Source organism: Trematomus bernacchii, unplaced genomic scaffold (genome assembly GCF_902827165.1).
Source record: "Trematomus bernacchii unplaced genomic scaffold, fTreBer1.1, whole genome shotgun sequence".
Taxonomy (NCBI): Eukaryota; Metazoa; Chordata; class Actinopteri; order Perciformes; family Nototheniidae; genus Trematomus; species Trematomus bernacchii.
The window spans coordinates 4,626,094-4,639,308 of record NW_022988050.1 but is presented as its reverse complement, the minus strand read 5'-3'; the positions used below and the strand labels follow the sequence as shown (position 1 = coordinate 4,639,308).

Below are 13,215 nucleotides of genomic sequence, written 5' to 3'. Positions count from 1 at the left end.
CAGATATTCTCCACAAGTAGAGGCCAACATCAGGGCAAAAGGAAGAATGAATATTGGATTAACATACGCCAAGTGCCCAGAAAAAGCTAATTCAAATGAGTGTTATTTTGCGTGGTTGAGTTTTATGTAAATGGCAGCTCTTTGCTTTAGTTTTCAATTATAACTTAAAATGTACTGTTTAAGTAGTTACAGCTCTTTCCTGCCGTGTAAAAAAACCCTGAAATTGCACTTCTTACATTTAATCCATAGCAAATAAATAATTGATTGAATCAAAATGCTTTAAAATGTTTCAAGCCGATTGATAATGGCTGATGACTTAGTATAAACACTGTCCTTCTCAGATTTGTTTTATCGTACATTGTCACATTGTATGGATTTCCAATGAATACAAATAAAATCCAGGATGTTGATTAAGCTGTATGATATCTCTACAATTAGGAATGATCCCTTATATAATCCTTGGTGCCCTTGGCCTCTCTATCCGTCCGGTTGGTCAGTTTGGACAGAAACATCCAACAGTCAAGCGATGTGAGGAATTCCTCTCCCAATCCCTCATCTGCCTTTGTCCATGTGCCCGTGTTTATTCAGATTTACATGCTCATGCTCTGAGATCTTGGCTAAAAAAACTAACCATGAAGGGATCTGTGAGACTTGGGCGGCCTTAAAACTTGATCTACCATGTTAATTCACTCAAAGACTGACAGCGAGTCTGGTGTGTTATGAATATTGTGCTATTGCTGGTTTGTTTACCTAGACACCCATTTTTCTGTTTTGGTTTGACTCATCCGACTGAAATACACGGATAGGCTGCTAAAATAATGGCTAGGAATATTAAAATACTCATGGGGCTAAACACACCTAAATATCCCATCAATTCAGTCAGACTGCGACTAGTTCCAATGATAATAGAGGATTGGCTGGTGTTAATAGCAGCCAGCCGACCAGCTTAATCTCTCCATCCCACATTCTATCTTGTAAATCAAATTAAACAAAAAGGATTGGCCAGCTGATACCAAACTCTTATCCTGGGTAACAGGACACTGCTCCGGACTACAGTCACTCTGACCTCTTCTATTCCTAGACCATTAGCTACAAATGGCCGTCCCCTTTATCTTATGCCTAGAACAAAAGCACCAACCTGTGTTGAAAGTGTAATGCATCTACACTGGCCTACAGGACACATGAGCTTTGATAAGCACAGCCATCACAAGTGGCAAGCAAACGTATAGATTATCTGCTTTTTATATATCTTTTTTATGTGTGCTTAGTCAAAGGTTCAATTTGAATACCACATTTAGAGTGTAACTTTTGCCACAGAGAGTGGCCACAAGTTACTAAATAATAGCACAATTAATGTTGAGAAACAGTAGCACAAAAACAAAAGAGACATTTAGTTCAGCAAACAGATCCAGAAAATCACAGTTACACAGCAATATCTACAGTATCTAAAGCTAGCTAACGTTAGCCACGATAAGCTACTTGTCACAACAGAACAAATAAAGCTTTAGCAGCAAAACACTTTTGTAGTTTATGAATTAAGCTTACCATTTTTAAGTAAAGGATTGTGTTTTACTTTAAAACATCACAGTCCAGCTCTAAAGTTTGTTAAAAGTTCCCTAACTCCAGTCAACACATTGCAACTTTAGCTAATGTGTGTGTGTTAGCAGCTACATTGACTATGGGACAGAGCCATTGCTGGTGAATGAGGAGCCAAGTTAATGACCATTTGATACATATTCTACAACATGTGTGCAACTTTTACCTTTAAGCAGAACTAGACCTTGAAAAATCCTGAAAAAATAAATAAAATATGACATGTTTCATATATTGGGCTAATGCGTAAACAGTTATTACTTTTATTATTTGTTCTCCAGTGCCACCATGTCGGACTTTGAATATCATGGGTGAGTAAATCCACTTGTTATTTGCAATTTTTTCCAACTTGTTCCCAATCATTATATGTTGGCATCTGTTTTACATGTGTACATGTGTTCTTTCAATTATTGTTTATTTAGAGGCCCGGCGGAAGGTAAGAAAACTCACAAATTCATTTATTGGAAAGCAGTTTCATTGTGTCTCTCGACTCAAACGCTGTGTCACTCTTCCTTAATTCGGAAGAAGATGAGGAGCAGGGAGAAGGAGAAGGAGGTGAGACTGTGATATTGGACTGTGTTGACTTAATGTCTGAATTCCACTCAAACATAACTTATTCACATAAAGGCAACCTGTCTGTGAAAAAACAGGAGAACTTTCTAAATGTAAATATAGATTTACATATTGTATCCCGCCATGCTGGGTTTACATACTGTCCATGCACTTTGAATTTATATTCAAATTGAACAGGTAATCCTTTGTGTATCTTTTTGGCAGCACACAAGTCATAAACCCTGTATAAGTAATAAGTAATACAACTTAATTCCAATCTGCTTTATTCCACTTTGCCTTTGAGTTAAAGTTGGATTCAATTCCTCTCTTGTATTTTGACATATAACTGCTTTTTATTAATAAAAACATTCAATTATTCTCTTTTTGTTGCCTTTCTGGCTGCCATCTTGAAGAACGGCCAAAATACAAGTAAGATGGAATACTTAAAAAAAAGTAAATGCATAGCAGAGAAGTGAAAATAATCTGATGGTACATGATGTTATGCCTTCGTGTTATTTACAGGCCGGTCACACAGCTCGCTGCCCCTAAAATCCCTGAGGGGGAGAGGGTTGACTTTGATGTCTGTTCCTTCAAGGTTGTTGCTAATGGAACAACACGATTAAGGCATCAAATACCAGCTGTTAAATAAAATCTTGATGTATGACGTTTCTGCTCGTCCTTTTTAGGATATCCATCGGAAAAGGATGGAGAAAGATCTCCTGGAGCTGCAGACTCTGATTGATGTGCACTTTGAGCAGAGGAAGAAAGAGGAGCAGGAGCTGATTGGACTCAAAGAGAGGATTGTAATGCTTTTCCTATACTGTTTTCACAACTGTTTGTCCATTAGTTTCATATGTATTTGTCTGACAGATAGTTACGCTGATTATTCAGAATAACAGTGATTTAAGAGCCATGTGTAAAAGCTGTTTTTTGCTGTTGTAGGAAAGACGTCGTGCAGAAAGGGCTGAGCAGCAACGTGTGAGGGCTGAAAAAGAGCGGGACAGACAGACGCGGATTGCAGTAATTAATGCCTTTTACATATGTTGTCTAATCCCTTCATGACAATTATCCGCTTCGATCGCCATATTTTGACCTAATACATTATGAAATAGCAATTGAAACAGCCATAATAAGCTGAAGATTAATCTTTTCAGGTGGAGAGACAGAGGAAAGAAGACGAAGAGGCGAGGAAGAGGGCAGAGGATGAGGCCAAGAAGAAGAAAGTGCTCTCCAACATGGGGGCTCACTTTGGAGGGTTCCTGGCCAAGGTAAGAATAATAAATGTCTTAGGCAGATGTGCTACTGTAAACTCTCTAATCCTACAAGAAAGTGAGTTGTTTTTACTTCCTGCAGGTAGAGCAGAGGCGTGGAAAAATGCAAACTGCGAGGGAAATCAAGAGGAAGACTCTGGCAGAGAGACGCAAGCCCCTGGCTATTGAGTCCATGCGAGAGGACGGCCTGAGGTCAGTTTAAGGTCCATTATGGTCCATTCCAATCATTTTTTACTTTTATGTATGCACCACGACACCAAGTCAAATTCCTCGTACGTGTAAACCTACCTGGTAATAAACCTGATTCTTATTCTGATTCTGATTACATTTGAATCCAGCTCAATTTAACTCAAGAAGGCCAGTTTACTAAGTCTGGCACATAATATTTAAAGCTGTTGAAAAAGGAAAAAGTGAGCTTCTATTAAGACATAAGAAGGTATTTCAGTATTCTCATGTTTCTCATGTGCTGTGTTTAAGAGAGAGAGCCAGGGAGATGTGGGAATGTATCTACCAGCTGGAGTCAGAGAAGTTTGACCTGACAGAGAAGACGAAGAGGCAGAAGTATGAGGTGAGCCCTTGAGTTGAGAATATACAAAACTGGTATTTTAAAAATGGCTCATTTGTGATCCGTGTTCTTTTTTCTTTTAGGTCAAAGTCCTCCTGAACAGAATCCAGCAGGCTCAGAAATTGTGAGTCCTTACTTGACACAACATTAATTTCCCTGAAAGTAAAAGCATTCTGAAGAACTACTTTGCATCAACTATGCAAACATACCACAGATGGATGGCAGCAGTTGAATAAACACAGGCAACACTAAACTAACAGCTCTTAAACATGCGCCACTTTATGCACAGAATTCACACATCTTAGATATTAACATACATGTATTCTCTATCAGTCACAGTGGCTTGTAATTGCTTTGAGGACTACGACTGTTTTTAACACACTTTGTTCTTGTCTTCACGCAGCAAAAAGGTGCACGGTAAGGGGAAGGTCGGAGGACGCTGGAAGTGAACACACACAGAGGCAAAAAGAAGACTAGTTAAAGGACAAGATTTCCAGTGTGGGATTTATTGAAATATATATCCACTCACATTTGCAACACATTTTGTATCTGTAAAATACATACAGTAAAATGGACATTTTCTAGCAGTGTCATTGAAATCTAAAATTAAACACTCACAGTTGCTTCTTTTTAGCTGTACACATAAATCAGTTCTGTATGTGATCTTGTAAAGTGACTGTGATGATGTGAAGCAATATAACCTTTGCTATTGCATATTGTGATAAAGCTGCTAAAAATGGGAGCAAATAAACAAAACACATTTAATTCCTCTTTGGTATGAAAACAGCATGGACGTCATCACTCTTCCCGTCACGCCACAGCTCAAATTCAGCATCCAGAGCCATGCTAACCACTTTCTCTGCAAAGCCCGCTTCTTGCTCTTTGTTTACATCCAAAATATACCTGCAATACACACAAATGCAACAGTGTCATAACAACTTTGTATCAGTCAACTTGTAGATGCAGCTGTAGCAAATAAGACACATGCAAACAAGAAAATGCACTTTTGATTAACATGGCTGTGCTCTTGGTGACTGAAGTGTCACCATGGTTACAAGCCCTGTTACTATAAAAACCCTCACTTGGCCAACTCCACGACGAGCACAGCGTCTGGTGCTGCAATCTGTCTCACCGTCGGGCCCAACTTGTGCACGCAGCTTTACAGCATTGACAGTGGGGGAAACAAAAACACAGAAATTAAAAACATGGTCAGCAGATCGTATTGTAGATTAAATTACTACATTTGTATTAAACTGTTTACTAAGTGTATTTATATGTGTAGAAATGAGAGAGAAAAAGGTCTCACCTGACAGAGAAGTAGATGGAGTCAAAGAAGTGAGAGAATTTCTGTTTTTCTGGAAGTTTGTCAAGTGAGTCCAAAGGCAGGAAGGTCACAGAGATCCCACTCAGAGGCATCAAATCTGGAGAGGATTGAGAAAAGCTAAATGTTTATTTCAAAGTAACTGTTTATCTGGGTACTAATGATGATTTAAATATCTAAACAGGCTTCAGAAGGCTGGGAAGTGATCTACAATTGACTGGAAACCTTAGACTCAGTAGATCGATTTACATTTCTTAAATATATAACATGTGCACCCTGAACCAAAAATGCTGCAACATAGTCATACTACATTGTTTGCATCAGTCTAAGCCAGCGGTTTTCAAAGTGTGAGGCGCGTCTCCCCTGGGGGGCGCCAGAGAGCTTCAGGGGAGGCGCAGCGTGAGAAAAAATAATAACGAGAAAAAGACGAGTAAAGTGACATTTGCACACTTTTGCCTGTCTGTGGAGACCGAGTTCCCCCACCTCGCCAAAAAGGCTGTTAAAGTGCTCACTCCCTTCACCTCCACCTACCTGTGTGAGTGCGGGTTTTCCGCATTGACTCTGATCAAAGGAAGTGCCGGTCAAGGCTGCAGCCAGAGGATGATCTGCGTTTATTCCTGTGTGCATCAAAGACGCAGACTCATTGTTCCCACTAAAGTAGGGGTGAGTGTAATAAGGAGATAAAGTTGACGTTCAGTGTGTTGCCGGGAGCATATAAGGATGTATCCACGATGTTGAAAATGTTAAAAATGTTTAAAAGATATGTGTTGAGAACACGGCGTGCGAAAATATACGGGTCGTGCTGCAGCTAGATGTGCCTGTCCTCTGTAAGAAGGTGTCGGCGACTGACATGCAAGGAAGAACGGCTGTCCACAGGCTGTTCCAACTTTAACAACTTTATTAACTTCCAGGGTAGTGAATTGAACATGCTATTGTAATTGGGTGTGTGGTATATTTTCATGCACGGACACGCATGTTCCACAACACACAAACTGAACAACACTCAATTGTACGATCGCTACCAGTGTCCTTGCGATCTTGTTATAACAAGTCAACAAGTGCACGTTATTACTGATGCAATATGGTTGAGACCATTCGGGCTTATTCTAGAGGGGTGCAAGGAATAGTCCAAGTAGTGGAGGAGTTTTATACAATATGTTTAAAACATAAAGATAAAAAGGTTTTAAAAAGTGATTGTTTAATGTTTTAAGGAGGTGACGCTACTCAGCCAATCAAATCGGTGCAGTCAGTGAGTCAGCACAATAGATTCAAACACTCACAGAGACGAGACAAGAGGAGAGAAACAGTCGGAATAATTTCAAATGGCGGAAGGTAGACAGCGAAAACAGAGCATTTAATGACATGTTCTCTTACTGGACCTCTTTGAAATGCAATGTAATAACAACAATAATAATAATAATAATAATAATAGCAATAATAATTGGGAGGGGGGGCGCGGCTGTTCATATGTTCTCTGAGGGGAGGCTCACCTTCCCACACTTTGAAAACCCCTGGTCTAAGCTATTTAATTGTGAGTTAAACAGGTTTGTCATTGCGTTCACTAACACCCTTCTAAAGCCACAGGGCTGCTAGAGCTAACAGCCATTTACCGTTGATGGTGACAGATTTTCGCTCAGACTCTGGTGGCGGCTGATCTGCGTCAGACTGAGAAGAAGTGGGGGGGCAGCCCCGTCTGCTGGACAGGGAGTGGAACAAGTCCTGCACATTTGCAAAGGAGATATCCTGGGCTGTCTGTGGATGTGGGGAAGGGAAGGGACAGACATTCATATGGTCGTCGGTAGATGCACAACGTAATGCAACTGTATGATACGAGGAAGCAGAGACAATAGCTATAATATATTTTACCTTGATGTGTTGCCCATTCTGTGTTTTCAGCATGCTCTTGTCATCAGTCTCAATGCCAAAGGAGAGGTAAGGACTTGAAACAATGTCTCCCCAGTAGCCCCTGACAGCCACTTTGTTTCCTTTCTGTCCACACACACACACACAAAGTTCCTTCATGTCATCGTATTGCTGTGTTGTGTAGACAATATTGCACAGAAAAACCGACAGTTACCTGACTGAACACTCTGGAAGAGAGCAAACTTGGATTGGTTATTTGGTAGACACCTTCCCTCATTTCAAACGCCAAACCTCGCTCCCTCCATCGGGCATATTGTTGTTTGTTGATGACACCGCACTGCAGATACAGAAAGATTGTCCATCGTTAATCGATTCTATCTTCTAAATGTTGCCTGAAATAACTCGACAAACAAATGAAAAGTACACAAACAACTCAAATACCCCTCTCTCGTGCAGTTTCATTTTCAGGTCCCAGTCGAAGCAGCCTTTCTTAGAGTCGTAGCGGGTTCCAAGGTGCTGCCTGACCCGATAATCCCAGGCTTTGGACATTAGGATAGGGGCAGCACTCTGAGATGAAGATGATGAAGACTTAGGTTGGATCCACAACTTAAATATCCTGGCCAGCTCATCTCGCTCCTTGAACTGTGGAAATATCAAACAGTATATGAAAGTCTAGTCTCTGAGCAGGCATCAATGTCTGATGAAGAAACAAAGAGGATTGCACCTTGAGAAGCGTTGTGTTTAGACAGGGGTGTGCGGCTGTTTCCAGTGTTTCAGTAACAGACAGAGAGAGCTGCGATGCTGCATGTCTCAGCGTCTCTTCTGTCTGACTGCGGATCTCACCGTTCCCAAATACCTCCAGGAAAACCTCTGTCTTTTCTAAAACAAAAATGTCAATATCATTCAAATGTGTTTTTTTTATTTGTACTTACTTATAACGTTTTTACTTTACAAAATCCCACAAACCATTATTTCCCATGCTTTCCTTTGGCATCAGTGCCAGGTAGAGGAGCAGCAGCTGTCTAGCCACCACCTCCATGCTGCTCTCTATTACCCACACCTGCAGTAAAGATGAGAAAGTAAGTTTGCAGCTCACAGTTGAGTATATATCTTTGTTCTCAGGGATTCAAAGACAGTGTAAGTGACTGAGAGTCTCACATGAAGTCTCTCTTCCTCTTGCAAACCAGAAATGGTCTTCAAAATATGTCGTGGATCTCCACTGCCGACCAGTAAAACATTTACATCCCCACCGCATTTCACAGGGCCTGGCACAGAAGGACAACGTTTATTACAGTAGTTAAAATACAGCACACTTCTAGGACCGGGTACTAACCTCAATGCTTAATTAATACATATTCAAGATTCAAAGGTTTTATTGTCACATGCACATAAGCTACAGTGTAAATGGCAATGAAATTATTCTGACCTGAGCTAACTGTGTCTGTAGCACTGAGTATTAAAAGTTGGCATCTAGCCTTGTTAAATAATTTTTTATACAGATCATGAATTACAAAAAAAATCATACATTTGTAAATGTTAGACTGTATCATTTAGGCAGTACACATTCTGGTTTGGTTTATTAATGATTAATTGTTTATCAACAACATTTGACCTTTTTAAAAAAAGTATAAAATGCTTTTTATTGTATCATGTTTTAAAGGACTTATGGTTTTATAGTAAGGCATTGAAAAAAAGTCATAAAAAAAAATGAAATAAAATATATTTTTAGATTGTGATATCAATGTTATAACAGGTAACTTCAATAAAGTATGTGGACCTAATTACTGTTGATCTGATGCACCTGTGTAGAGGACCCCGCGGGCTCGAGGCACTCACCTGTTTTCAGCAGGTCTCGCGCAGGACTGAAGCCCCACCAGGCGATGCAGCCCGCTCCTTCTGAAGCACGTCCAGCACTCATCCTGTAATGTGACCGAAAAAATAAGACACACAACAAGCCCGGACACCAGACTGTAAACTGTTCAAGGCTCAAGCTGTAAGGTAATGTTTATGATAATGTAGAAACTTTCCATTGAGGTAGCTTAGTTTAGCTTGGTTTAGCACGAACTTTAACCCAAGCTAACATTAGCATAGCCTACTTGGTCAAACAGAACATACACTGTTAGCTTATCAGTGAAGCTGTTCAAGGGGCACAACCCCGTCTCTTAGGTCAATACTGTCATAAATGGTGTTGCACTTCTACCCAAATAATGTCAAGTGAAGAAAAGTAAAGATAAAACTTACCTCTCAGTCTGACAAAAGAGTAAAGTTTTTAGCTAACCGTCTCAGCAGAAAGTTTGGGTTCTGTTGCTGGGCAACTGTTTCTAGATGGGTAGAACAGGCGCCATCTACCGGTGGAAATATTATTGGCTAGTTATGTTATCAATAATCCTCTATTATCTTACTCAGGATACTCTAGGATATTGAATTGTTGGCTGGGTCATTTAGAATATTTAGCAAGTAAAATCAATGTGTAGAAAGAGTTTTATGTCCAAAATACTTCCCTATGTGTCTATCAGTGTAAGGAGATAACAAAAACAAATGAAAAACGCTGCAGGAACTGCGACCTTATACATTTGCCAAAACTCAACTCAACGTTTCCTTATCAGCTTTTCAAGAGCTTCAAACCAACTCCAAACAAACAATTTATCAATTGTGATATCTAAACTTGAAGTATAAACGTATTGTACGTTGTCGTTGTGATAACTAAGGCTACATTATGCACGAAGAAACTGCACATCAACTAATTCTTAATTGAATCAAAGATGAGAGAAGCATTGATGTGAAACTGTCTATTGTGAGTTTATTTTGAAAAGATCCAAAGCATTACAACAAGTTTTATTTGGGACCTGCACCACATCACTACAAAAAGAGCACAAAGGCTCAGTGTACATGTCGTGAGAAATAGAAGCTCCACCATGTAAACAGAGTAACTTTTCAGAACACAGAGTTACTCTGATATCCTTCTTTTATGCATCCAAATGTTACTATGCCAATACATGAGCATACAATTGTTTCCAAATATACTACAAGTCATATTGGTTTACAGTAAAAGGTAAATGGAGGGATGCCAAGTTACAACCAAATATCAAAAATTGTCTGTACATCACACAGACACATACACACACATACATACACACATTTAAGTATCTTAAATGAAACACAATCAATACAAGAACATCTAAATTGGGAAAGCATCAGGATTAACAATAAGTAACATATCGGCAGGTTAGTCACACTAAAACAAGGTGCGATTTTAACGAGGTTTAGCTTTGACTGCCGCATCGACCTCTTCTTCTGGCAGGAGAGTGTGCCACTGGGCCACCGGACGTCTGGGATTTGCGACCATATCTGACCAGTGGCGCAGACCGACTCCTGTAGCTCCATAACCCATGAAGGTCTTTCCAATGGGGTCATTGCTCCCAAGTTTATCATAGTCCAACACTGTGATGACCACTTGCACTTTCTGAAAGACAGAAAGAAAGACATCATTCCCAATATCAACACTGTAAACTCAGAACTTATTTACAGTTACATTTAAAAAAAAATATTGATATGAAAACACAGCGTACCTGTATCTGCTCGAATGGGACTTCAAAGCTGAAACTCTCATTAAAGTAAGGGTTTAGTGTGTTCTTCTTGACTGTCGTCTTTTTCTTCTTAATCCGTTTCCCATTTTGCTGCAGAACAAGCTTTACATAGGGATCTTAAGGAAGAGAAAGAGAGGATGATATAGTTTTGTTTTGTTGGACTATTTAAATTACCCCATGAGAATGATTTTTTCATAGAATAAAGCAATTAGATGAAGGAGACCTATTTACCTGATAAACCACCAACATCCATTTTCTTCAGATTCTTTGCCTCCATGATGTTCACGGTCAGTTTTCCAGCAGTGGGTACATAACGTAAAGAAATGCAAATATCGCCCAGTTGCTCTTGCTGAAAAGAAAATATTATGGATTAACACCATGTTTAATCAAATTGATGAGAGCATAATTTATAAAACAAATTCTGATCATCATAGATGATTAGTTTTCTTAAAGGAAGAGCCAGGGTGTAATAACAATAACACCTCTTACCTCTTCCTTCTCACCACTCTCTACATCTCTCCATTGTTGCATCGGCTGGCCCAAATCAACGCTGTTCATGGGAATCTTTATCTCACCGATCATGTCATGCTTTGAGAAACGGTCAAAGTCGAAAACTTGCAGAATCAAAGTCTTTCCGCCCAACTCTGCATACGGGATCTACAAAGAGAGTTTAATACAGCATTAGGATGTATATTACGTAAAGGGAAAAAGTATACCGTTCTGTTAACATATAACAACATGTGCATATCCACACAATGGAGACAATTCAAAACATGCTGCTTTGATATTTTTTGCGGGCAGGGATACCTTGACAGACGCCATTCAGGGAATGAGGGACTAAAGACGAGGGGAAGTAGAGACACAGGCCAAACTTCTGCCTCACAAGGGGTAAACAATGACATGTCATCAATAACCTGGATCACAAACAAAAGCTGAGACAGAAAGAGAAAGAACAAACAAGCATCAAGTCAACAAAGACACAACGTCAGGCATGTGGTACCTTGAAGATGAAAGTCTCGTTGAACACGGGGCATAAGTTCTTGCGCTGAACTTTGGTCTCGTACTTCTTCTTTTGTCTGGCAGCAAAAACACTTTGACGTAGGGGTCTGAGGTTCCCCCCATATCCATAGCAGCAAGGTCCTGAGCCTGAAGGATGCCCACTATGAGCTACAGAGGAAAGACAGAAAGGGTCAGAATAAAAAAAGATACACATTCCTTGCTGATAGTTATTTGTTAAATCTCTATATAAATCATTTCATACTTGAAACTGAAAGCTTTGTTTTCACACAGGACCTACCTGAGCATCTGTGAAGTTGTAGTCCAGCGAGAACTCCAGTCTGCCCAACTTCTCCTGTTCCTTCTCCTCTTGCTCTCCTTCCTTCTTTACATCTCCCTCCTCCCGGAAAAAAAACACCAGTGCTTTGGATATTCATCATGAATATTTAAATCTGGTAAGATTAAACAATATTTCTGGAAATGACATACCTTCTCTCCATTCTCTCCTTCGCCTTCTTTTTCCTTCTTGCGGCGACCTGTTTTCCTCTCCCTAACTTTCTTTGGCTTTTTCTTTTTCCCGCAGCATTTCTTGAACATACAGAAGATGCAGCATGCCACCAAAACCAGGACCACCACAACAATGGCTGCTATTGCCCACACGGGAACTGCAAAATAACAAGAAGGTGACATCACTCATCAGCATTCACTTCATGCAAAGAGGGAGAATATTTATCATGGCAGAAAGTAAAGATATCTGTGACCTTCACAATTATAGCAACTACAGAAACCCCAACAAAACATATACAAAAACATGTACATGAATCTGATCTTAAGGTAGAAGTCTTAACCTTTAAACTCTATCCCCTTTGTCCAACGCTTTGAAATAACTCTCTTAAGAGGATTTAAATCTTTCAGATCTCGGGATTACATCAAAGAAAAATCCACTTCTCGATTCATCTTGCTCCTGTGGTCAAAATCAGTCCAACTATACTAAATATAAATTCAATTTGCTGCTTCTTTCTAAGGTGTTTATCGGAGGGTTCTTATGAGCATTTCATGACCTCACATTTGTAAGCACTTGTTTATGCAGGGCCGGTTGCTGTGTGTTGTCAGCAACACCCTTCTCCACAATCAGATAATAACACACTCCCCACGCAGTGCAGCTCATCATTAAGGGCCTAACTGAGAGCCCTTCAGCAGTAGTTGTTAAGTTAAAGGAAAAACAATTGACGTGCACTTCTTCCCCATACCATTTCATAGGTATGATGAATGTTACAATTATTTGGTAAAATGATCAAGAAAACAAGCTCAAACTAACTTTACTGTTTGGGTTAGTGAAGAATTTCAAAAACTACAATAATAATTTTACAATATCTTGAAAATATTGAAAAAATACACTAAACTGCTAATTTATATTACCATAAATATATCATGTTAGCCCTAATCATGGGTATTTTGCTTCTTCCA

General features: G+C 39.7%; 4 protein-coding genes across 9 annotated transcripts in view; 2 read left to right on the top strand and 2 right to left on the bottom strand.

Moving 5' to 3' along the window:
• ptprh (protein tyrosine phosphatase receptor type H) overlaps positions 1-13,215 on the top strand; it is a 57,974-nt gene that overhangs the window by 26,036 nt on the left and 18,723 nt on the right. The gene's annotated exons all lie outside the window — the stretch shown is intronic.
• On the top strand, positions 2,835-4,441 carry LOC117473967 (troponin T, slow skeletal muscle-like). The gene is made up of 7 exons (XM_034119945.1): positions 2,835-2,948; positions 3,088-3,165; positions 3,300-3,413; positions 3,499-3,608; positions 3,894-3,984; positions 4,065-4,105; positions 4,385-4,441. The coding sequence occupies exons 1-7, from the start codon at positions 2,850-2,852 to the stop codon at positions 4,428-4,430; spliced, it is 579 nt and encodes a 192-aa protein (XP_033975836.1). The 5' UTR covers positions 2,835-2,849; the 3' UTR covers positions 4,431-4,441.
• Positions 4,490-9,482, bottom strand: LOC117473963 (dynein assembly factor 3, axonemal-like). The gene is made up of 12 exons (XM_034119940.1): positions 9,407-9,482; positions 9,002-9,084; positions 8,324-8,430; positions 8,132-8,225; positions 7,890-8,044; positions 7,607-7,807; positions 7,380-7,502; positions 7,169-7,291; positions 6,913-7,054; positions 5,288-5,402; positions 5,064-5,138; positions 4,490-4,884 (listed from the first exon to the last, which is right to left on the bottom strand). Exons 2-12 carry the CDS (start codon positions 9,081-9,083, stop codon positions 4,743-4,745), a joined length of 1,359 nt encoding a protein of 452 aa, XP_033975831.1. The 5' UTR covers position 9,084; positions 9,407-9,482; the 3' UTR covers positions 4,490-4,742.
• syt5b (synaptotagmin Vb) lies at positions 9,960-12,516 on the bottom strand. Its single transcript, XM_034119941.1, is given in 8 exon segments — positions 9,960-10,628; positions 10,735-10,868; positions 10,984-11,101; positions 11,242-11,409; positions 11,753-11,826; positions 11,829-11,919; positions 12,050-12,148; positions 12,238-12,516. Coding segments are annotated over 8 exon segments (1,095 nt in total). The 5' UTR covers positions 12,439-12,516; the 3' UTR covers positions 9,960-10,418.